We start from the raw sequence: 23,992 nt of genomic DNA on the forward strand, positions 1-23,992 counted from the left end.
TTTTCTTAATATCACTGATATACTTACATTCCATTTGAATCTTTTGTGGTGCCATCTTTGCCCATGATGAGGTAGTGTTTCCCCACGTCCAACTTTCCTTTGCAGTGAACCCTCTTAGCAAACACTCGGACAGGATTCTCCCTCACTGAGTCATCGTTATCTAGTAGAAGGATTATAATCATTACACTGAAAGAAAGTCTTCAAGTAAACATAACAGAAAACAACAATATAAAGGTCAGTGTTACAGAACCTGCTGAGGCTCGTGGTTAGTTCACTTACGTGATTTGAGAACGTCAGTTATGTTCGTTTTGTACAGCTCAAAGTTACTCTTAACAGAAACACTGGAGACCTCAACAATGTATGCTGGAATACAAAAAAATGCATTGATTAACACATAAGAATAATAATAGCAAATAGTTACTGCTTGATGCTTTTGACATAAATGTCTTGTTTACAGTACTGACCATAATCTACGACAGGGAAGAAGCAAGCATGTAGTACACGGTTAATCTTCCTAATTTTTACTTTTTGACTGAATGTATCTTGCAGTGAATGACAGGGTCCTACAAAAAAGATCAATAAACATAAGTCAGTTTGAATTTTTCACACCAAGGTGAAATACTTTCATTCACAAGTACCCGTCAGTATAGGCACACATTAAACCAATTAGTGTCAAACACTTTCTAAAATTGTTCATTTCAAATGAGAATATAACTGAATACACAGCTGGGTGATTTTTAAGTAATATCACGCATTGTTCAGTTTGGGTTTAAATTGTAATTTCTCACTCTCAGACAACAGAAGGAGATTAAAGCAGAACTATATTATGAATTAGGCTGAGTTAAAAACTATATATAGCCATGTGAAAAATAAAGTACACCCCATAAAATGGACTGGTACTTGTAGAGTACTTTCCACTCTATTTGAGCCCTCAAAGCACTTTCTTACTATAAGCCTCATTCACCTCTTCACACACATTCATTCAGTCGCTTATTTTGAGGTTTGCACTTTGACTGGGCCACTGCAACACCTTCATTCTTTCTTTTTCAGCAATTCTATTGTAGATTTGCTGCTGTGCTTTGGATCAGTGTACTGTTACATGACCCAGTTTCAGCCCAGCCAAGCTTTAGGTGTTGGACAGGTGGCCTCACATTTTTGGTTTTGTGCAGTTTCTTTGAGTGCTGCATGGTCTGACTTTGGGATGAATTTGCTTGGACATTCATCCCCAGGAAGGTCTGTGGCTTTGCGTTAAAACATACTTGAATGCTACAGCTCAGGAAACTGCCAGAACATCTGCTTTACAAATCCACGTGACCTGCCGGATCACCAGCGATCTCGACTGCCGACTGCTTTTAAATGCCAGTAAAATTGAAACCACATATGATAGAGCAATAAGTCTTTTTGCATATAAAACCAGAGGATTTACACTTCCATATGATGCATTCAACGTGTCCCAGAGCATGTATCCTTCCTCTAACAGGTTCGCAAAAATCATGTAGAATGCGCTAACAACACGTACTCCATGCGCTTTATCGTGTGCATTAGCATGTACAGCTATGGCATTTCTGTATCTAGCGTAATATGTAGATACAGAAAATGGTTTTCAATTTCTCTGTGGATTAGTGCACTCTTTAGCTTCCTTGTGTAGTTACTATGGATTATCTTCATACATATTATTATAATTAGGGTTCTGAAGGTTCTATTGATGTATAGTGAGTTGTAATATTCCACACGATGGTACTACAGTATGCAAAAATGTAACGATATGCTCTGGCAGACTTGGTCTATTATAGGTCTCAAAGGGCTACTAGATGTGGTCACACTTGGTCATGACAAGTTAATCAAAGCAGTTGATTAGCATCTTCTGGCTGTCCCTCGCTGTATCGAGGTTCACTTATTGCAGCTTGACTGTATCGCAGGTTTTTTAAAAAAAAAAAAATCTAATTCTGTATTGCCGAGTTTTCACTATATTGCAGGATTTTGTGGTATATAGGTATTTATAAAACTCCTCATAACTGTGTTCATCGCTCAGAGGAAGAGATCAGTTGTGCCTACACATTTAGTGGAAATAGAAGTTAAGGCTGACAGCAAAGGTACTGCACCGCCTGATGAAGTGGTGCCTTCAGAGGGCACCACTTCATCATCATCTCATTATCATCGCCTTCATCGCCATCAGTACTACACAGCTACCTAATTCATCATCTTCATCATTCAAGTCATAGTAAGAGAGTGGGAAAGGTTTATTTGAGTGTGGGAGGGGTTTATAAAGCCTTAAAATATATATAAATAATAAAAAAATTAAAATAACATAATAACACCGCTACTTTGCAGATTTTCACCTATCGCAGGGGTCTCTGGAATGTAACCCCAGCAATAGGGGAGGGATCACCATACTTCCAAAAGTATTCGCTCATCTGCCTTCACATGCATATAAACTTGAGTGATGTCCCATTCTTAATCCATAGGGTTTAATATAATGTGAGCCCACCTTTTGCAGCTTTAAAATTTTCAATTCTTCTGGGAAGTCTTTCCATGAGTTTTAGGAGTGCTTTATTGGGAATTTTTGACCATTCTTCCAGAAGCACATTTGTGAGGTCAGACTCTGATGTTAGATGAGAAGGCCTTGATTTTATATACTTGTGGCCATGGAAGTGATTTTTACACTTGAATTCAGTGATTTGGATGGGTGAGTGAATACTTTTGGCAATATAGTGTACCCATGGAAGGAGCAAGGGTTTTCAGACATCTGCATAGAGTTCTGTGAACATTTTCTTTTTCACATCAATTTGGGTGAAAAAGGAGTATGATCAGAGTGTGCATAAACTAATCACAAATATGATCTAGTGGCTTGTGGCAGAAAAGATAAAGAAAATCTGTGCCATCTAATTTTGAGTTCTGCATTACAAATACCCCAGATATAGCACAGCAGTGACCCTGTATTTATTTCCTGCTTTTTTTTCCCTTCAGAGTTGATAATTAAAATAATGATTTGGTTAGCTGAGCTGTTCCTATCACATGTTAAGTGAATGTAATTGTTTACTTGTCTGTCTGTTTGCTCATTTGTTTTTATTGTTGCCCAGTTGTTTCAATGTAGGCAGAGGTGTTAATGAAGATGGAGCAGTTTCCTACTTTCTGCACATTGGCACACATCCTCAGAACACAATTTTGAGACCATCTTGCTTCTTTGCGGTGCAGAATAGAACACAGTACACTTTCTGTCTGCAAGAAAAGCACAAACAGTCATGTTAAATAAAAAAAGATCCCTCCCATCCTAACAAATATGTAATAGAAAATGTGAAATTAAAATCTTACTTGGTTCATAATAATCATAGAATGAAGCTGGAGCAGGCTGTAGAAGACCAACTGGTACCTGTTGTGTAGCTTCAAAACTAATACATTCCTCAGGTTCAAAAAGCTGGAGAGCAAAAGATTATTTTAATATCGAGCATGTACAATTACTGTATATAACTTGAATTTAGCAGTACCTTACTGAAGTAGATCAGCACTCTTCCAAAAGACTCTTCATAATGGGCAATATACTGTTCAGGTGACTCTTTTAGCTGAGAAGACAAGGATGAACTCATTCTACATTTTAGCAAAAGAAAATATGTTTATGATGTTTATTTCTCTTATTTATGCTTTGACACCAGTGGGAGCAGCTGTGATTCTCTATTCCAATTTCAAATGCTTTGTATGTTTATATATTATTGGAGTGCCTAAACACAGAATCATGCCATTCTCTCTACAAATGTTACGACTGTACAGGTTCATATGAGAAGGCAACAAAATCTGAAAAACAGCACCATTTATTCCTCCTTGTGAGATCCTGTGGCCCTCAGCATAGATAATATGTGGGTCTCATGTTTTATGAAGTTTTCCTCATTTACAAGCATCAGCGAGAAATCTAGATTCTTATTGGACGAAACTCCATTTCTTGCTTCTTTTTTTTTCTGCATTTTAAACCATTTCATGCAAAACTAAAACGTTGTACTTGTTGATCATCAGTTTGAAAATAAGTGTCCTTGCAGTTTTGAAGTCTATTTTTATACTGCCTGTGTCAAAATGCTCCTAGGATTGCAGCTGAAAAGATCAGGCTAAAATGTTTCTACATGCAGGAAGAATATATTAAAATAACACGTTAATTTACTGGAAGACAGAATTATAAACATAGTCAGATGTTACAGATTTGTTAATGAAGTGGTAGTTGTACTATAAAATATGATACAAGAAATATGTCACATGAAGCAAACACTGCCTCTGAACATGCTCGTAGCTAGAATGGGAAACCTTGCCTTGACTTTTCTACCTGATAAATTAGATCAAGTGAAGCCAGATAAGTTAAAAAGATATGCTGAAATTGCTTTGTGTCCTGTCTCTCTGATGACTGCTTGGTAGTAGGCCTAAGATGCACTTCTCACCTTTAATGTCACAGGCTTGTACCTTGTATCCAGTGACCAAATTGTCATGTTTTTCTCTTTTTTCACTTTACCTGTCATGGTTCCTTGGTCTTGGACCCAGGGTTTTGAGTTTTGTGAGTTCATGATTCCTTTTGAGAATGGTTTATGTTTGAATTTTGGCTCCTTTTTTCTTTTGTAAATTAGTATTCTTTGGTTTGGGATTCTGTATGTAGTTTGTCTTTTGCTTTCATTCTGTTCCCTCAGTGTCCCCTGCTTCATATTATTGGGCCATTATCCTATGTTTAATTCATACACATAACTGCATTCCCCGAATAGTTACAGTTTTCACTTCCTTTTTTAAAAATTTGATAGCCTTTTATCTCTTGTGCTTTTTGTTTACATTTGTCTCCCTGTATAGTCTACTTTTGCATCATCACGCCTGCAAAATATGACATTACCTATTTGAACTTTCGCGATCTCTAATATTGGACTTTGAGCATCCTGTCACTGCAGGTCTTATGTGAGTTTAAAATAACAGCTCCTTATTTTAATATCTGCTTTTCATTTGATATCAACATCCAGATGTGACCTCAAGAACCACAGATGACTGAAACAGCTCCTCCCACTTTGTACTGAGAGAGCCAATGATGAAGAGTAAAAAGAGAGTCCCACTAACCGAGTCCAGAGTTTTAGTTTCAACCTTAAACCCACTCAGTAATGTGATGTCAGCAATGGCCATTCCTGTAAGATTGCGATTCTGCCTATAACCATGTAAAGAAAATGACAAGTTGAGAAAGACATTGATCAGCTATTGAGGTTGTTTAATTGCAGAGTTCTTTCTCTTGTGTATATTCATAAAAAGTAAATGAGATGTGGATCTTGTGTAACTAACCTGACACAGACAGTGTAGGTAACAGCCTCATTTGAACTTGGGTTGTTATCAAGATCTCTCCTGTTTCTGGTGTGAGCGTCAGACCCACCAATAGCTGATCGTGGCACCTCTTCTTGATCCTGTTTGTCCTCATCGGTGTCGTAGTCATAGTATTCATAATTTTCTATTATCTTAGCTGGATAGACAGAGATTTAAGTGAGTGTGGAGCTTTTATCAGTAGCTGTGATTTGTTAGCAGTTACCAAAGCTCACCAGTGTACTTCACTTTCCCCTCCACTCTGACACTGATAGACAGCTGGTCACAATCATCCTTGGGTTCCAGTAAATGGTAAGCCTTAACAATCTGCAAGGGAGATTTCCAGTGAATCATAAATCAGATTCATAACATACAAAAAAAGAAGTGAATTCAACTTACTTTAAATTTGATTTCTCCTTTTCCAGACAGCTGCACATTGACACTGTTCCCTGTCAATTTCTAGGACAACAGACACAAGATAATAAAAATCAGAATAAGATTTAATATCATAGAGATAACTCTTGAGTACATTGCTTTGTGATACCTTCAGGTCAGTTTCCACTCTTTCCTTTTTATTTTCCAGTTGAAGTGTTACCCTTTCATTCCTTCCTGGGGATGTGAACTCTGCATTCATCTCTGTTTCAGGACTCGCAGGCCTTTTTAGCTCATACTCCGAGAGGGCTTCCAGGGCTACAACAGTATCCTGAGAATGTTAAGACTTTATTAACATAATATATAATAATATCTCTGCTCTGATGGTGAATATATGATGTCAGACCACAGGGGAATCAGGAGCTCCATCCAAAGATGGACTCTTAGGCTCTATCCTAATCACCTGTGTTGACTTGTAGCCTCCATTATAGTTTTCCTGGGAGTTTAACCAGCAGGCTATTTTATCTGCCCACTTCATATGCCCAAGTTCCACTGCAGTGAGGAGAGCATAGGCTGTCGTCTCTACTGTGATAGCATCAACCGCTTGGCTGGCATCAACTGGCCAAAAATAACAGTCATCGTTCCCTGATAAAATAATAGAAATAAACAAATAAATAAAATTACAGCAAAGAGTATTGTAGTGATTAGATATTATATTTCTTCATTAATAACAATACCAAGAAATATAAGTAAAATTAAAAATAGTAGTGGAGGATTCTACACAGATCAACCTCATGTATTTGAATTGTACATGCCTTTAATGGCCATTGCTTCAAGTTTTGCCCATGTTTGTGAATGATCTGTTGTATTTGGCTGGGACACTGAGAGGCAATAGGCTGTAATGGCAACAGCATAGGGATGCTGAAGCTCCTCTATGTGTGACAGGAGATATGATGTTGATCTCAAAATGCTTGCTTCCTAGTAGAGAGGAGCACAAAGAGTCAGTGAATATTTTCATACCTATTAGCAATGCCAATGCAAATTATTATTATTATTATTATTATTATTATTATTATTATTATTATAACCTTAATTTAACCAGGTGTGTTTAATTTAACCAAGATCTCTTTTGCAAGAGAGACCTGGCCAAGAAGGGCAGCACATAAAGTTTCAACACAAAATTACATAAATATACACAAAGAAAAAAAACAAACAAATAATTTAATTTTCAAAATTAGTTAAAAGAGTCTGCAAGACTAATCAAACATTTGCACTCCTGGAGCCTGTTTGTAATGGAATTTATCATTGATTTGAATACATTCAGTGATACCAGACTGTGGAGCTTAAGCTCTTAAGTTCCATGTACTTGGAGCAGAAAATCTAAAAGCTTTCTTCCCCATTTCTGTTCTGACATTGGGAACAGTAAAATGATAAAAGTCCTGGGAACAGAGACTATAGGCCCTATTATTCAGGATTAAAAGGGATAATAAATAAGGTGGAGTCATTTGAAGAACAGCCTTATAAATCAACTCGTACCAGTGGCTGAGGCGGCGCACATATAAAGATGGCCAATTTACTCTACTGTATAAGACACAATGATGAGTTAGAGCTCCACAGTTTGTAATAAACCTCAGAGCACCATGATGCACACTATCCAACACGTGGAGGCACTGAGCAGAGGCATTCATGTATAACACATCACCGTAATCAATAACCGGAAAAAAAGTTGACTCCACTAATTTCTTTTTCACCCTATAAGAAAAGCAAAACTTATTTCTAAAATAAAATCCTAGTAAAACGTTCAGTTTCTTTACAGTATACTGAATGTGTGCCTTAAAAGACAAGTGGTCATCAATCAAGAACCCCAAATATTTAAAAATAGATACAAGTTCAATTTGTTGACCATTATGGTGACAATGACAGACTGACTCGCTGATTTAGAGTTAGTGAAGGACATAAGTTTTGTTTTATCAGCATTTAGAACAAGCTGCAGTTGGCAAAGCTGTTCTTGTACTCTATTAAATGCATTCTACAGAAAAAACACTTCTGCAGACGTAGGTGCAAAGCAATATATGACTGTGTCATCAGCATAAAAATGAATGGCTGCATTTGAGATATTCATTCCAACATTATTTATATACAAGGTTGTTAACAAGGTTTTCCTGATTTTCTCATTTTCGTACTTATTGAACGCATCACCATCCCATAATAGTTGTTTTCTCGTAGCCCATCCCATAATAGTTTCCGACGACGACGGAACGGGACTTCGAAAGAGAGCTCACAGTTCGCTCTCTTTCAGTTGGACCAGTACCCACTCAAAATCTCCCATACCGCCTGCGGGCAGCGAATGGTACTCCCATCAAGCTACGCCTACAATAGTTTTTATTTTCCACACTTTGACTTTCTCACACGCTTTCGATACGCTTTTGTGGTTCGAGACCAGCTAGTTTGCGGGGCCGGGACTGAACCCGTTTTTCAGCCGAGCACCGAGTGTTTCGGCGGTGGAAAACCCGCCTCATGGTTCAAATTACGGCACGGGCTCCGGAACCCTGTTGGTGGGAAAGAGGCCTGATTCAGGGCTGCACCCCCCCGTTTCGTGCTTTTCCTTAATCTGGGTCACACTCTAATTTCCATGTTAATATTTTTACTTCTTTTTACCATGAGCATGTATCGGGTCTATCAGTAAATCTAGCACTGGGGTATCCCCAACAGCTCCCGTCCCGCTGCTGCCCGTGCTGAAATATCTCCCCCTGAGCGGGTTACCTGCTCCGTCTCCTCCTCTGTCCGATCAGCAGACAATCTGCTGACTAGTTTCTCTGCATGTAATAACACAAGTACCCCTGGTGCTAGTCCTACTCTAGCCACATCCCCAGACCCAAAGCAGGTCCTTCCTCTGGCCGTTTCAGCGCCAGGTCCTACCGTTGCGGACCTGAATAGCACTGTGCCCACACCACGGTTATTATAGTTAACGAAAACGAACGAAATAACGAAAACTGAAATTGAAAAAACATTGTCGTTAACTGAAATAAATAAAGGCTACAATTAAAAGGAAAAAACGATAACTAACTAAAACTGTATTGTGAGTTTAAAAAACTAACTAAAACTAACTGAAATTATTGTGGATTGATCATTTTTCCGCTCTCCGAGTTTAAGCTGGGAGCGCCGTCGGGCAGCTGTGTGCGTGCGTGTGCACGAGAAAGCGGCAGAGTCGCTCTGAATCGACCGGGTTCAGAGCGGGTCCACGCTGCCGCAACGCTGTGATGAACCTGTTCAGTTCTTGTGCGTTTCCGTCTACTTTATCAGTGAGAGAATAACAATCAGGAATAATAATCAAAGCATCAGTATAAGGACTCACAAATGTCAGCAAATGTCCTGGAGGGAGACTGCTGTCGGAATGGACGAGAGGAAATGAAGGAAGTGGAAAAACAGGGACAAATATGTTTGCAGCCAGAAAACTGAACACAAAGAGCGAGGACCAAAAAGAGTCCGAGCTGGCACCGCAGCACACGACCACAAGGTAATTAACACACACAACACACAACTACACAAGCATAAATGCGGACATGAGGTCGGACACTTCTGTAGGTTGTGTACAGAGGCTGCAAAGACCCTGCAAGTCTAATCAGCGAGCATCTAACCAAGCTAGCTCCAAAACAGAAGCAGCTTCGGGTGGTGGAGAACATCAGGATGCAGCTGGATTTGACCTTTGACTCCTTCAAAGAGTTTGTTTTTGTCAAACACCATATGTAGGTGTTGTTAATCTACTGCACTGACACTGGAGTTTATTGGGAGTTTATGGTAGAATTTATTGAGTTTGGGAGTTCATATTTTTCTTTGTTTCTCCCTGTTGATGTTCATGTGTGTCCTAATTATTACACATTTAGCATGTAGTGCTTCTGTCATGTGAACTGTTGGTTGTTGAATATATTTCTTTATGGTATCTTTTGTTGAGTTTTTATTACACAATAGTCACTTTTGTGCATTGAATCTTGCACCTGACAAAGTATGAAAATACTAAAAAAAAAACAGAAGAACGATTCTGTAGTTTTTCACATTTTGCATTTTTTGCAGTTGCTGTTCTCTTTCTGTTGCACTGTTGTATAATAAAAAAAAAGAAAACAAAAAGAATAAAAAAAAAAAAAAGTATATTCCAGCCACAGAAGGTCACAAATCTGTGTACTTTTGTGATGTCCCAAACCCAGATAAATGGAGAGGGTATATGTATATATTTGTGCCTACTAGGGCTGTATTCAACTCCCAAAAAACAAACAAATATAGCCTAATATTTTGTGTCATATTATATATATATATACTTGCCCACCTACATTTTCAGTCTGCCCACCAGTGTGCTAGAACCGGGCCTGACCAGTACCCTCAAGTAGTTGCTAGAATAGTTCTTCTTTTTGCCTCAGTGGAGGACTATCTTGTCGGGACACTCATGGGTTTTGTATCCTCAATGTTTATGCGTCCATGAGACTGTAAGTTTGCCTCTTTGATCGTTTGGCTAGTTACGACCAAGCGTCCAGTTCACTGTTGAAATACACTTCTCTATAGTTGTTCTGTTTAGTTCTGAGTGTTGCTGCCGTAATATTCCTTATTGTTATGATAACTAACGTTGTGAAATCTTTATTAGTCTTAGTTGCATCTGAGTTGGCGTTTTTGCATTGCGGTTGCCGAAAATACTGGTGTGCATTTAAAGACCATCGGAATTCTGGAAATTCCCGCAATTTCATCTTAGCCCGTGCGTTCAAGGATGCTTGGAATTTCCTGTATTTGGCGAGAATTCACCGGATATCAATGTTTCTTTCTAGTACGCTATTTATTTATAAGCTGTGTCATTCAGTAACTCTTTACACCATTCTGGTTTATTTAATGTAGATACTTGAATATTTATCTGTGCTGTTAGATAGATTATATTTGTTATATATCTATTTGATCACTTGAGCCTCTTTCCCACCAACAGGGTTCCGGAGCCGGAGCCGTGAATTGTACCGTTAGGCGGGTTTTCCACCGCCGAAACACTTGGTGCTCGGCCGAAAAACGGGTTCAATTCCGGCCCCGCAAACTAGCTGGTCTGAAACCAGGAACCCGTGCCGAAAGCGGCAGAGGGGCGTGACTCTGCCATCTCAACATCAAGTTTTCTACCATATTACATGTGTATTACATGAGAAAAGCGAAGCGATTTTCACGGCTGTGAATTAGGTCGGGCTCTAAGGCTGAACTTGCTGCTTTGTATCAGTTCATATCACAGATAAAAGGACACAAAGTGCGTACTTGTCGTCTTGCTCTAATCGCTGTCTGTGTTTACCTCTGTGCTGCACACAGATGCTGCAGTAGTTTGGTTTGGACCGTAAAACGTATTTGCAGCACAAGAAAGGGGAGCGTGTTCTCCCACGTTTGTGCGCTTCAGCTTCCGTGTCCAGACGAGGACCCGCCCACACTCATACGTAAAGGAGCAGTTCACAGAAACGCGGTGGGAACGCGGGCCCGTTCTTAAGCGTTTCGCCGGTTCATTGGGATCGGCACAGGAACTTGCTCTGGCTCCGGAACCTCGGCGGTGGGAAAGTAGCATTGTTGTCATTTATTCTCTTTTTTGTAGAAACCATAAACCTCATTATAAGTATAACCCTCATCCCAAGGTAATAAAGAGTGGCATGAGTGTAACTGACGTCTTCTCTCATCTGTTCTGGCCAGACAACCTGGGGAGATTGAGGATCTAAATCAGTTGCCTTATACAGTCCTTCAGAGGTCACAAGTTTGGATTATTTTCCACCACCTCTTTTACAAAGGTAAATAACAAAGGGCCTAGTACTGAACCTTGGGGCACCCCCTTTTGGACAAACTGAACCTCAGAAGAAACACCCTCTGAGTAGACAGCCTGGCTTCTGTCTTTAAGATAATTTGCAAATCATCCAAATGCATGTACAGAAAACCCTGCTGCTCCAAGACGTTCAATTAAAATATCATGATCCAATGTATCAAAGGCCTTAGAAAAGTCTATAAAAAGAGAAAGACAACATTGTTTATTATCTAAGGCTTCAATTATATAATTTATAACCTTCAAGGCTGCAGTGGTAGTACTATGTTTTTTGCGAAATCCTGACTGCGAAATCGATAGGATACGATTAGTGGTGAGGTATTCTTTTACTTGTTCACTGACAAGAAATTCAAGAACCTTGTTTAAAATAGTTGGATCCCCAAAAGGGGGATAACAAATGCAGATTTCCAAACTTTTGGAATTACATTGGTCAATAAAGTAAGATTAAAAATGTAGCACACTGGAGCTGCTACAATTTCAGATGCCAATTTTAAAAACAAGGGCTCCAAATGATCTGGTCCTGGTGATTTATTAGGATCAAGGTCTTTAAGAGCTTTAGCAACCTCTGTTGTAGAAAAAGGTGTAAAATTAAAAATTTGAATAATACCAGTGGTTCTGTCGGCTGTTGGAGTGTCATTAAAGGCATTTTCACTAGATGTTGTTTAGAGGGGTTTTTGGAGTTGAACAAGAACCCAGAGGAAATAAAATGTTTGTTAAAACAATTTAATATGTCTATTCTGTCAGTTACTCTGTTTCCATCAACCAGCATACTGGAAGGAAGATTAACTAAGTTAGAGGTAGGCGATAAAGATTTAATTGCTTTCCAAAATTTCTTTGGACTTTTAAGACTTTCAGTAGTCATGGACAAGTAAAACTCAGCCTTTCTATTTTGGAGACGAGAGGTAAATTTATTTCTTAATTGTTTAAAATAAAGCCAGTCAGTTTCCAGGCCTGATTTACAAGCCCTGGCCCATGCAGGATTTCGCTCATGCAAAATTTCTGCTAATTCAGTTGTAAACCATGGATTATCACAGCCTTTAGTTCTGAATTTGCGCAAGGGGGCATGTTTATTAATGATTCGACTGAAATTATCACAAAAGTAACTCCAAGCTAATTCAACATCATCAAAAAGAGCAATCCTTTCCCAATCAAAATGATAAAGGTCATGCAAGAAAGCATGACCTTTATCATTTTGACTAACATATTACATTCAAAGCTATAACTATATAAATTACTTTAATCAGTCTAACATTTGATGATGCTGTGCTTTCTGTGTTTTGCTGATCCAGACTTTTTGGAATTTGGCCATAAACTAAAATAAAGCACATTTTTGATTTGATGGATCATCAAAGTCATTAGGATTCTTTCTGAGTGAAACATGAATCTCGATCCATTCACCCATTTTCTTCAGTCTATTCTTCGCGTGGGGGGTATCCCAGCTGTCATAGAGACAGGGGTACACTCTGGACAGGCTGCCAGTCAGTTTAACACAGGGCTAACACAGAAAGACAAATAACCATTCACACCTATGGACAATTTAGAATCACCATTTAGCATAACCCCATTAAGTGTATGTCTTTGGGCTCTGTGAGGAAACCGGAAGCCCAGGAGAAAGCCCACGCAAATATAGGGACAACGTGACTCGATATTTTAATTAGCTTTTGAAAAGATGCTTTGCATTGTCACACTGTCATCAATAACAATTAGCCTAGACAGTAATTTTTAATATCAACTCACCACATCATTTTGCAATACAGGCTGGAGGAATTTAAGGGACCGGTACAATGCAATAGTTATGAAAGCAGTCATGGATGCATCTTGGTCTTTGCCTTTCTACATTAAACACAGAGAAACAGTAGTACATTCAAATTGCTGTACATCAATTTCATCTATAAAAATCTAAGTCCATGTTTTAACTTTCAAGACAAGTTACCAGGAGTCCCACGTGTATCACAGGATTTGGGTCACTGAATGACCCATCATGAGTCTTCTGTACTCTGAGCAGGTAAGTGACTGGTTTCATGATCTCTTCTTGTGATACAACCTTATTAATCCGGTCCTGCTGTCCAACAGCTGCTGTCTGATGCTGTGCCACCAGTGAACATATTTTCACTATATAGGCAGTCATCCTGAGGCCAAGAGAATGAAAATAAATAAATGGAGTCTATGGAACATTTGTTTAATAATCTCACAGAGTTGAAATGAAAGTTTGTTGTGAGAGATATTGAAAATAACTATCATTCAAAAAAATAAATAAGGTATTCTTAAACAGATACCTACCAGTAACTAGGTGGCCCTTTAGAGAATATGCCATAAGATCCATCACTTTTTTTGTCAGGATGTGTTATAATCCTCCTATAACCTGACAAGAAGTGCATAGAAGGTATAAATTAAAAATACTTTTTCAGTTACATGTGACAGGGGCAATATTCCTTACATCCTACAACAGTAACATAAAAAATAAACAATGAAATGAAAGAGTAGTGTAAATGCCACAGATCAATATTATTTATATTGTGTTATTTTAAAGTAAGTACAAGAAGAGAAAAACTGAAAAGAAAAATTGTAAGAAGACCAAATGTGACAAAATATTTATCACCCTGTTGATAAATATTTTGGGGGTGTAGAAGAGGGACCTCTTCCTCTGAGTCACTGGCTCAGAATGCAGCATTGACTTCATTTCAGGTAAAGTAATTTTATTGAACATTATTGCTGTTTGTATCCCATCACAAGTCCATCCATCCATGACATCACAAGTCTTGTTATGTAATTTCCTTAGCATTTTATAATTTGGCCTAAGGGTGTAATTCCTCTACAATTAAAAGTAATTTCAAAGCATTTAATTGGAGGCAGATGCACTACAACAAGGGGTTAACGGGTGTTAACTGTAAGCATGTTTAAGTACTGTGTAGCTTTGGGTTCTTTGCCAAAAGAAAAAATAATTAAACTGCAAGTCATTTTAGGTAGTGACTAGCTTGAGTGTATTTAAATTTTAAAACCAAACAATATTAACACAGCTTGTTCTGTGAGTACACTTGTGTGCAAACTGCATTTTGGAGTAGCCGTGAACGGCTGGTTAGCACGGCGCGTATCACTGTTGAGACGGCCGATCAAACGCACTTTGAATTGTCCTATCAGAAAAATTTAAATGGTTTCTGAAATCTGAGAAATTGCACTGGGTTATTAAGATAATTGTTGCCGGGAGTCTGTGAATAGCGGGACATTTGAAGTACGCTGCCTCCGCGAAGAAACATTTGGCTTTTATAGGGTTAACCTTCTAATCTTAGATTGTCCATCCATCCATTCACTTCCGCTTATCCTGTTCAGGGACATGGGGGGCTGGAGCCTATCCCAGCTGACATAGGGCGAGAGGCAGGATACACCCTGTATAGGTCACCAGCCTGTCGCAGGGCCAACACAGAGAGACAGACAACATTCACATTCATGTTCTCATTCATGCCTATAGGCAATTTAGAGTTTCCAATTAACCTAACCTTAGTAAGTGCATGTCTTTGGACTGTGGGAAGAAACTGGAGTACCCACGCAAACTCCACAGGGAGAGAGAGGGAGGGGACTGGGCCAAGGTGGAATCGAACCCAGGCCTTCCAGATGGTATTCTAACTGTGAGGCAGCAGTGCTAACCACCGTGCCACCATGCTGCCCTTAGATTGATTAGATTGTCCCATAGATTGTGATCACTCATTATTTTTTTACACATAATAAACTGTAGTCTGACAAAGCATATAAAATATAAAAAGGACTGTTCTGTCATCATGAATCATTGCCCTTCTGATCTTATAATGATGAAGTTCACAAATTCACACTATACAAGAGGATGATGTGGCCATTAAAAATGAGTGAGTTCCCATTATCCACCGCAAGTCAGATGGATGAAAAAGCCAACTCCATCCATTCCCTTCCACTCATCCAGGGCCTAAGAGAGAATCCCAGGCTTCCCTTTCCTCAGCCACCTCCACCAGCTCATCCAGAGGGACCCCAAGGCGTTCCCAGGCCAGCTGAGAGAGAAGGTACAGAAAGTTTTCAGACCCCTTTAAATTTTTGTTTCATTGCAGCCATTTGCTAAAATCAAAAAAGTTATTTTTATTTCTCAGTAATGTACACTCAGCACCCCATCTTGACAGAAAAAAACAGAAATGTATACATTTTTGCAAATTAATTAACCCTTTTACTCTGAATGCATCCCCCGTGGCACAACATACTTCAAAAGTGCCACCGTTCGCGGACTTCCGGCAACAAATACCATAATACCCCTATATGGCTGTGACGTGCAATTCCTGGGCTTTCAGGAACCGTTTGCATTTTTTCGATAGGACAAACGGTTGCGGAGTTACGGTAATAAGCCAGCTGATCAACGTTCCTTTGATCAGCTGACTCCACGCTGATAAGCCAGGTCTCAATCAGCTGTTCGCTGCTATTGAGGGCAAGTAACGGGCGCTTCAGCAGCGATCGCCTGGCGTTAAAGGGCTACAAAAGAAAAACTGAAATATCACATGGTCATAAGTATTCAGACCCTTTGCACATATTGACAAGAAGCACCCTTTTGAGCTAGTACAGCCATGAGACTTCTTGGAATGTCTAAATTTCTGTTTTTTTCTGTCAAGATGGGGTGCTGAGTGTATATTAATGAGAATTAAAATGAACTTTTTTGATTTTAGCAAATGGCTGCAATGAAACAAAGAGTGAAAAATTTAAAGGGATATGAATACTTTCCGTACCCACTGTATAATCTGTCCAGCGTGTCCTTGGTCTACCCCAGGGGTCGGCAACCCGTAATCCGGAAAGAGCCGGTTTACACGGAAAAGCCGCAAATACTAGCGGAAGCCGATAGCCGCTACCGGAAGCCAGAAGCGGTTACCGCGAGTGACACATATATTGAGAAACTAAAATAATTAAATAAAATGATTTTATTTTAATATTTCAAGATCACACTAATGTTCCAATTTAAAACTACAACAAAAACCGAACTGAGAAAAATAAAATGCACCTCAACCGGATACTTATAATTTACTTCCGCGAGCCGCACAGAGCCGCACAGAGCCGCACGTTAAGCCTGGATGAGCCGCATGCGGCTCCGGAGCCGCAGGTTGCCGACCCCTGGTCTACCCCATTCTCCTGCAGGACTTCCCGCAGGATACCGTATTGGACGTGGTCAAATGCCTTCTCCAAGTCCACAAAGCACATGTAGACTGGTTGGGCAAACTCCCACGCACACTCAAACACCCTCAAGAGGATAAAGACCTGGTCCAGGGTTCCACGTCCAGGACGAAAACTGCATTGTTCCTCTTGGATCTGAGGCTCTACTGACCGACCAGACCTTTCTTTCCAGCACCCTGGCATAGACCTTTCCGGGGAGGCTAAGGAGTGTGATTCCCCCAGAAGTTGACGCACACCCTCCGGTCTCCCTTCTTAAAGATAGGGATCACTACCCTGGTCTGCCAAACCAGTGGCACCGTCCCAGATCTCCACATGATGTTGCAGAGGCATGTCAACCAAGACAGGTCAATATCATCCAGAGCCTTCAGGACCTCAGGGCAAATCTCATCCACCCCAGGGGCCCTGCCACCAAGTAGTTGTTTAACCACTTCACTGGTCTCACCCTAATGATGGGCCAACTCATTCATTCCAAAGTTGTTGGAACTGCCACTGTGCTTCTCAGAAACGGGATTCTTCGGAACAAACACGATGCAACTGCCACTGAACTCCCTCAGACTTGGATATTTGCAAGAGAAAACCAGGTTGATTCTCGAGCTCAGGGAATCCACTGATCGGTCAGTAAGGAATGCAAATGGCACGGTTCCTACTGGCTGGAAGAGGAATGCTTAAACCGAGGTGGACTGAGCTATCAGTAGGCTGCAACACCAAGAGATAACTGGCACTGTCCAGGCAGGGAGATCAGGGCCTGGATGGGGGAAGGCGTCACAGTTTTGGTCTAAGGTCGACCACATAGAGAGGAAGGAGATGCTATAAGATCAAGGCTTTGCCACAAGGATGACAAGGAAGCTAGACAACCTGTGGAGGGGTTGTCAACCAGAACATCAGTTGGTCTGAACTGTGGAAGATGCCACAGGCAAGTCTCAGCTTCCTTATTCGCTCCACATTCGATCTGTTTCCCTGTTCGCAGAAACTTTACCAGTGGTTCGGGAACATTGAGGAGTGCTTCTTGCTCTGGAATGCTCCCAATGCAAGCCTCCAACACATCTTGTCAGGCTGTAACGCCGCGCTCTAGATGTGCTATAGATGGCACCAGGTTTTGACAAACTTAGCCAAACTGTTGGAGGTGCTTCGACAGGACAGGAAAGAACCACCATCAGAGGAGGACCACAACAAAACCCCACCAAGACCCTTTTCTGCCAGCCAGTAGTGGAACATGAGGGTTGACCTTGACAGGCAGCTTCGCCTCCTCTCTGAAATCACCAGGGTTATTATAGTTAAAGAAAACTGAAATTGAAAAAACATTGTCATTAACTGAAATAAATTAAAAAAAAAAATAAAAACTACAATTAAAATGAAAAAAACGATAACTAACTAAACCCGTATTGTGAGTTTGAAAAACTAACTAAAACTAACTGAAATTACAGATACAATGACCTTTCTTTTCTTTTTTTGTCATTTTATTTAAAAGCCTTGTGGATTGATCATTTTTCCGCTCTCCGAGTTTAAGCTGGGAGCGCCATTGGGCAGCTGTGTGCGTGTGCGCAAGAAAGCGGCAGAGTCGCTCTGAACCGATGTAACCTGACATTCTATGGAGCTAAATTGGGGCCATAAAGTTTGTTCGAAAAAAAAAATTTTGAAACTGAAAAATTATTTTGAACCTGAAAAAAAAAATTTAAACAGGAAAAAAAAAGTTTTGCAACTGAAAAAAAAAATAGTTTGAAAATTAAAAAAAGTTTTGCAACTGAAAAAAAAAGATGTGAAACTAAAAAAGAAAAAATTCAAAACTACTTTTCAGATTCAAGGTTTTTTTTTTTTGCACTTTCAGATTTTTTTTTCGCAGTTGCTTCACCGATACAAGCAGCTTATGTGGATACACGACTCGAATCTCAGAGGAAAAAATATGATCTTGACAGATTTGCACAGCATTTTAAGCCTGTGTTGGAGATTTCCCATGCTCCCAAAGTAAATCAGAAGCCTCGTCTTCATAGACATATGCTCGTCCTCATCTGCGGGCACTAGCAGTGATCAACTGGGGCTGGTTGCCTATCCCAACTGACATAGGGCGTGAAACAGGGTACACCCTGTACAGGTCGCCAGCTCGTCGCAGGGCCAACACGGAAAGACAGATAACCACCCACATTCACACCTATGGACAATTTAGAGTGGCCAATTAACTTAACCCCAGTAAGGTGCATATCTTTGAACTGTGGGAGGAAACCGGAGTACCTGGAGGAAACCCATACAGACACGGGGAGAACATGCAGACTCCACACAGAGAGAGAGAGAGGCCCAGGCCAAGGTAGAATCGAACCCAGGCCTTCCAGATGGTATTCTAACTATGAGGTAGCAGTACTAACCACCGTGCCACCATGCTGACCAGAAATAAAATTAATAATGCTAAAACCATGTAGAGCCCATCAAGTACAATAAATCACTATTAAGCCTATTTATAGTTTTCAATTATGGTCTGGACAGGTGGAGATAGTTGCAGAAGGGAGGTGCTTTGGGGTGCAGTCACATTTGGAGGGGACAACCGTACAAATATATATATGCTGCAGATGGTTTTTGGATGCATGCCCTCAACTGAAGGACAAGATGAAAAAAATGAGGAAAAAAACTCTTATTTAAGCAAGTCTCTGTTCCAGTGTGTTCCTACCATGCTCAATTTTGTTGAGAGCATCATCTCTGCTACTAGACGGCAGGTCAAACCACTGGTTACTCAAGTCAAGGTAGCGGAGAGCTAAAGCAGTTGGAGCCAGTTTTGACATTGTCTGCTCTACACATCCAGTTGGCAATCTAATCATCTGAGCAACCTTTTCAGGAGAAAGAAGTTTTCTTGCAAAGGAATGTCCAAATCCATTCCCTGTTAGAAGAGAACCAGGTAAAAAGGTAAGATGCTAGTTATTTACAGAAGTCTGTTAGTTGTATGTCCGTGTGTCACAGTGCCAACCTTCAACTGAAACAAATATATTGGATCTGGAGTCAGGGATGGTGTCATCCGGTAAGGATCCATCAATAGTGATGGTCTTTGTGCTCCTCCCTATCATGACAGAGATGAGTATCAAAGGATAATGATTACAACTGACATTAAAATATCACTGAGAAATACTAAACCACTCACCATCTAATTTAAGGACTCTGGTTTCTTCTTCTCTCTTTTCAAATCCTTCTGTCTACAACATGAGATAAAAGACCACCAATTTACAGTATGCCTTTTTTGGTTCTTAGATTATTATAAAAGAGTTAATGACTTTCACTCACCTGCACATTCAAATTTTTTTCTATTGCATCTATTCCCTGGTCATTCACCATATCATAGAGCTGAATTTTGATGGGTATTGAACCAGTTTTCATGGGGACAGCAGAGAAGGAGACAAACTGAGAAGACTGTGGCTGAAGAGTAATGTTAACATATGATCCAGTGGTAGCTGAACCAGGAGAGCAAAGTCCTTCAGTTTGGTCCATTCGCACTCCCACCTATATACATGTAGGTGTCCAAAGAGAGAGAAAAAATAATTTTTCCCCCTGCACAGTAGTTACTGTTTCAGTGCCTTTCAATGCCAGTATTAAAGTTTCTCCACCTGTAGTGTAGTTTCAATGTAGTTGTAGATCACAGGTGAAACAGAAAGTTGCTCATATTTTTTCACAGAGTAAGGCAGTCTCAGAGACACAAAGGCCTTCTTAAAAGCTCTGACCTCCAATGGCTTAACAACACAGAAACCTGAATGAAACACAGAGTAAGAAGGAGTTGCAGTTAACGAGCTCTCTCGGAAAAATCTGAGATACATTTGTTACACGGGGAGTTATTATTACCAGCAGATGGAGATAAAGTGACAACCTGAAGCTCCCATGTGGTGATGGAATCAGGAAGGTACAACGAATGGCTAAAAGTGTTTTTGATTAAGACAAATCAAATTACTGTATTTAACTAGAAATTTAAATTTGAAATAAACACTGAAAATTCATTTTTCACTGCTTACGTTTTCTTGCCAGTGACCTCAAAATTCACAAATGCAAAGCTTGGGGGAAAATATCTTCGGATATGCTTAGGAGTGTTCAGGAAGACAGCTTCCATTCTAGCAGCGATTACACCTAAAAGACAGATAACATAAGTTTTTAGTCCAAGCTACAGCTATTAAATGCTGCTCAGGTAGATCTTTAAAATGTCAGCATGACAGTTTCATCTCACTCCTTCCAAATCCTTTCTGGAGTTCTTCCCGTATCTTTTCTTGTCTTAGATGTTCAACTTCAAGGCAGCATTTTAAAAAGACATCAGCACAAGTTTGATCTTTTTTCACCAGAAGGACCCGATCTGCTCTTTCCTGGCAAGTTCGTTCCATCGTGATGCGAGAAAATCCGTGAACACAGCAGTCTTGCAGGTTTTTCTCTGTGTAGTTCATTTCTAAATTGGAAAAGAAAAGACACAGTTTGTAGCATGTTCTATTAGGAGGGGTTTTTTTATATTATCAGACCAAAGTTTTAATATCAGAATCTTCTTACTTAAAGTCATCATTTCCTGTTCAAGGTCCACTGAGCGTCTTTGTCGCACAGTTGATGAATTACAGCCAAGCTCTGGAATAGGAGTGTAACAGGAAAATTATTTTTTATATCTTAAAAAAAAACATTTCTTAGTGTCAGCAAGTGTCAACTTACAGTAATAACACAATAGTTGTCTGTGATCAGCATTTCGTAGATATCATGCCTTGATTCCTATCTGTACTGGAATTCCCTTCTGCTTTGAGTCTCGGAGTCTAATCGCCAAATAGCTAATTTGTATGTCTTTTGAATAAATCATATTCATATTCATTTCTCTTAACAAGCTCTCCTTGTTGAAATCAACAAGGTTGTTTGAATTGGTTTGAATTGGTTGTTTGTTTTCTTGTTTGTTTTCTTGGTGAACCCACCCTTGAAAATATCTTTTCTTTATCATATCTAAGCAGATTAGTGGTTAGTATGTCGGCCACTTTGCAACCCACCCACAGCAACAAACAACTCTTCCCTAAGTTTTACTTGACACCAACTACGAAACACAAACTGTTTCGATTTAGCATTTTAATTTCAATGGTAATATGATATTTTAAAACCAGCAAAATAACAAGTGTTGAACTTCACAGATGAAACTGTAATCAATTAATTCAAGGCCATGAGATGATCATTTCATAGTAACTAAATGATGAAAAATGTTTTGTTTTCTCTTACCCTTTCTCTGCACAGTCAGGTCATTAGATACAGCAGCCAAGCCAGCATCTAATAAAACTGATGCTGAGTCAGATCCTCCACCATAGGAACAGCCAAGATCATATGAGTTCATAGTGGAAAACACCTGAAAAGTGAGAAGAAAAGCTTAGATTTACTATCTAGAGAACTTTAAAATATGGGTTAAATTACAAAAATACAGTGAGTGTAAAAGAAGTGTGTGAGATTGTAACCTGTTTGGCTGTGAGTTTATTATCAGCATTGAGAGCGTAGAAGGCCTTATCCACAGCCAGCAAAGCCACTTTTGCTCTATGACTTTGCAGATCAAATTCTATGTCTAACTGTTTGTTAGGTTCAAGTGTATCTCTGAGTTGTACCTAAATTAAGACATTTAAGATATCTCAGGATTTATTTTTTGTCTGGTCAAGGTCAAGTCAGTTAATCCAAAGAAAAGAAATATATCAATATGCATACATACAAATATAATTTATTTGAATGCAGCATTTGCAAATGTTGATTAGTTTAGTATTTGGATAATGATAATTAATAGTCTTTGAAAAATTTTGAATGCAACCCTGAGCAGGATAAGAGGATGGATGGATAGATGGATGGATGGATGGATAGATGGATGGATGGATGGATGGATGGATGGATAGATGGATGGATGGATGGATGGATGAAGTCAAATTTTACATCCAAAAATCAAGATCTGATTGGAGTGCAAATTTCCAACTTCTTTTAAAAGTATTTCATGAACTTCACTTGTATCCGCATTTCTTTGGACTTAATTTTGAGTCCCAGTGAACAGCTACCAATCCAGATTCAACAACTGGGTTTAGATACAGATCTTATATTTGCCCAGTTTTTAATGAAATAACAGGGGATCAGATCTCATGTGGCCACGAAACTGCTTCGCAGTCAACTGACCAGAGCTTCTTAAAATGGGGGATTATGTATAAAAAAAAATTGTTGTTAAAAGACCAATGCTAAATTTTTATTTGAAGAGAAAAGTATGACACATCTTGATTGTTTCATTTAAAAACCACTGTTTTGATATACAGAGCCAAAATTACACACAAACTATCATTGTCCAAATACTTATGGAACTTACAATATAACAAACAATCCAACTCAACAGGAATAAACAGATTCAAACACAGACTTTACTCGTGGTGTTCTGTTTACTTACCTTGACATTTAGCTCACATTCGTCCCTGACATCTACCCACACTGAGTCAGCTATGAGTTGATCGTTAGCATTGTGATAGTAGCCAATCACACGAAAAGATGGAACCATATCAGGTGTTATCAGCAGGTTGTGTTTAACAGTTATACCAAGTTGGAGTGAGCCCTCTTTTATTAGACTTCCCCGGCTTAAGACCTGCAAAAAAGACACTTAAAAGTATTTAATCAAGACAAATGTTGTTTCTATTTGAGAACACACCATGTTGTGTTTATTCAGATATTTCTGACCATGTAGTGTAGAGATCCACTGGTTGGGCTCTTGATGGTGTTGAATGTTATGGTAAATAATTCATTCACAGAGTAAATCCTGCTGGTAAAAGTCATGTAAAGGTAGCTGCCATGTCGAGAGGAAGCACGCCGTATTATTTTTCTCTCTTGCACGTCATTTGAAGAAACCTGTTGGAGGCAGAGGTGGAAACAGTTAAAACTGAAATCAAATCAGTTTGATAGCACCTTTAAATGAGTTTGGGGATACTAACTTCAACTGTAATGTCAGCATCAGCAACAATATTGAAGGTATTAAACAGCGCCCCCTCTTGATCAGTGGTGCCTTTCCAAGACAGTGAAGATGCTGGTATATTAATATTTACTGACACACCAGCTGCTGGAGAGCCATCAGGGAGACGCACGAGCACCTATACAAGCAACAATAAAAATTCTTTTACGAAAGTATGAAAGATCATTACAATACTTTGTATTACTATACCCATGTATTAGTTTTAGGCATACCACCACATCCAGTGGATATCCAGGAATAAAATGAGATCGAGTTCGAGAGAGGTCTATCATGTATTTGTGGGAGAAAATTTGCAGGTAAACTTCTGCCTCTTGTATTTCACCACCTAGGCCAGAAAATGTACACGTTAGTATCAGTAGTAATGA

General features: G+C 39.4%; 1 protein-coding gene across 2 annotated transcripts in view; it reads right to left on the reverse strand.

The window, feature by feature from the left end:
• Window positions 1–23,992, reverse strand: part of LOC115794669 (complement C4-B-like) — a 28,062-nt gene that overhangs the window by 1,107 nt on the left and 2,963 nt on the right. The window contains exons 10-40 of one of the 2 annotated variants that reach the window (XM_030750287.1): window positions 23,840–23,952; window positions 23,590–23,745; window positions 23,339–23,506; window positions 23,055–23,246; window positions 22,099–22,242; window positions 21,869–21,992; window positions 21,170–21,241; window positions 20,859–21,071; window positions 20,650–20,761; window positions 20,483–20,553; window positions 20,251–20,390; window positions 19,931–20,146; window positions 19,791–19,842; window positions 19,620–19,709; window positions 19,326–19,532; window positions 13,775–13,856; window positions 13,428–13,623; window positions 13,232–13,327; window positions 6,492–6,654; window positions 6,140–6,321; window positions 5,849–6,007; window positions 5,704–5,763; window positions 5,541–5,631; window positions 5,290–5,464; window positions 5,074–5,158; window positions 3,486–3,560; window positions 3,313–3,415; window positions 3,130–3,219; window positions 465–563; window positions 280–363; window positions 28–160 (exon numbers count right to left, since the gene is read on the reverse strand). In XM_030750287.1, coding sequence (XP_030606147.1) covers window positions 28–160; window positions 280–363; window positions 465–563; window positions 3,130–3,219; window positions 3,313–3,415; window positions 3,486–3,560; window positions 5,074–5,158; window positions 5,290–5,464; window positions 5,541–5,631; window positions 5,704–5,763; window positions 5,849–6,007; window positions 6,140–6,321; window positions 6,492–6,654; window positions 13,232–13,327; window positions 13,428–13,623; window positions 13,775–13,856; window positions 19,326–19,532; window positions 19,620–19,709; window positions 19,791–19,842; window positions 19,931–20,146; window positions 20,251–20,390; window positions 20,483–20,553; window positions 20,650–20,761; window positions 20,859–21,071; window positions 21,170–21,241; window positions 21,869–21,992; window positions 22,099–22,242; window positions 23,055–23,246; window positions 23,339–23,506; window positions 23,590–23,745; window positions 23,840–23,952 — 3,943 coding nt within the window. The remainder of the gene's footprint in view (window positions 1–27; window positions 161–279; window positions 364–464; window positions 564–3,129; window positions 3,220–3,312; window positions 3,416–3,485; window positions 3,561–5,073; window positions 5,159–5,289; window positions 5,465–5,540; window positions 5,632–5,703; window positions 5,764–5,848; window positions 6,008–6,139; window positions 6,322–6,491; window positions 6,655–13,231; window positions 13,328–13,427; window positions 13,624–13,774; window positions 13,857–19,325; window positions 19,533–19,619; window positions 19,710–19,790; window positions 19,843–19,930; window positions 20,147–20,250; window positions 20,391–20,482; window positions 20,554–20,649; window positions 20,762–20,858; window positions 21,072–21,169; window positions 21,242–21,868; window positions 21,993–22,098; window positions 22,243–23,054; window positions 23,247–23,338; window positions 23,507–23,589; window positions 23,746–23,839; window positions 23,953–23,992) is intronic. The other variant, XM_030750288.1, reaches the window with a different exon arrangement.

The sequence above is a fragment of the Archocentrus centrarchus genome, chromosome 16, assembly GCF_007364275.1.
Source record: "Archocentrus centrarchus isolate MPI-CPG fArcCen1 chromosome 16, fArcCen1, whole genome shotgun sequence".
Lineage (NCBI taxonomy): Eukaryota > Metazoa > Chordata > Actinopteri > Cichliformes > Cichlidae > Archocentrus > Archocentrus centrarchus.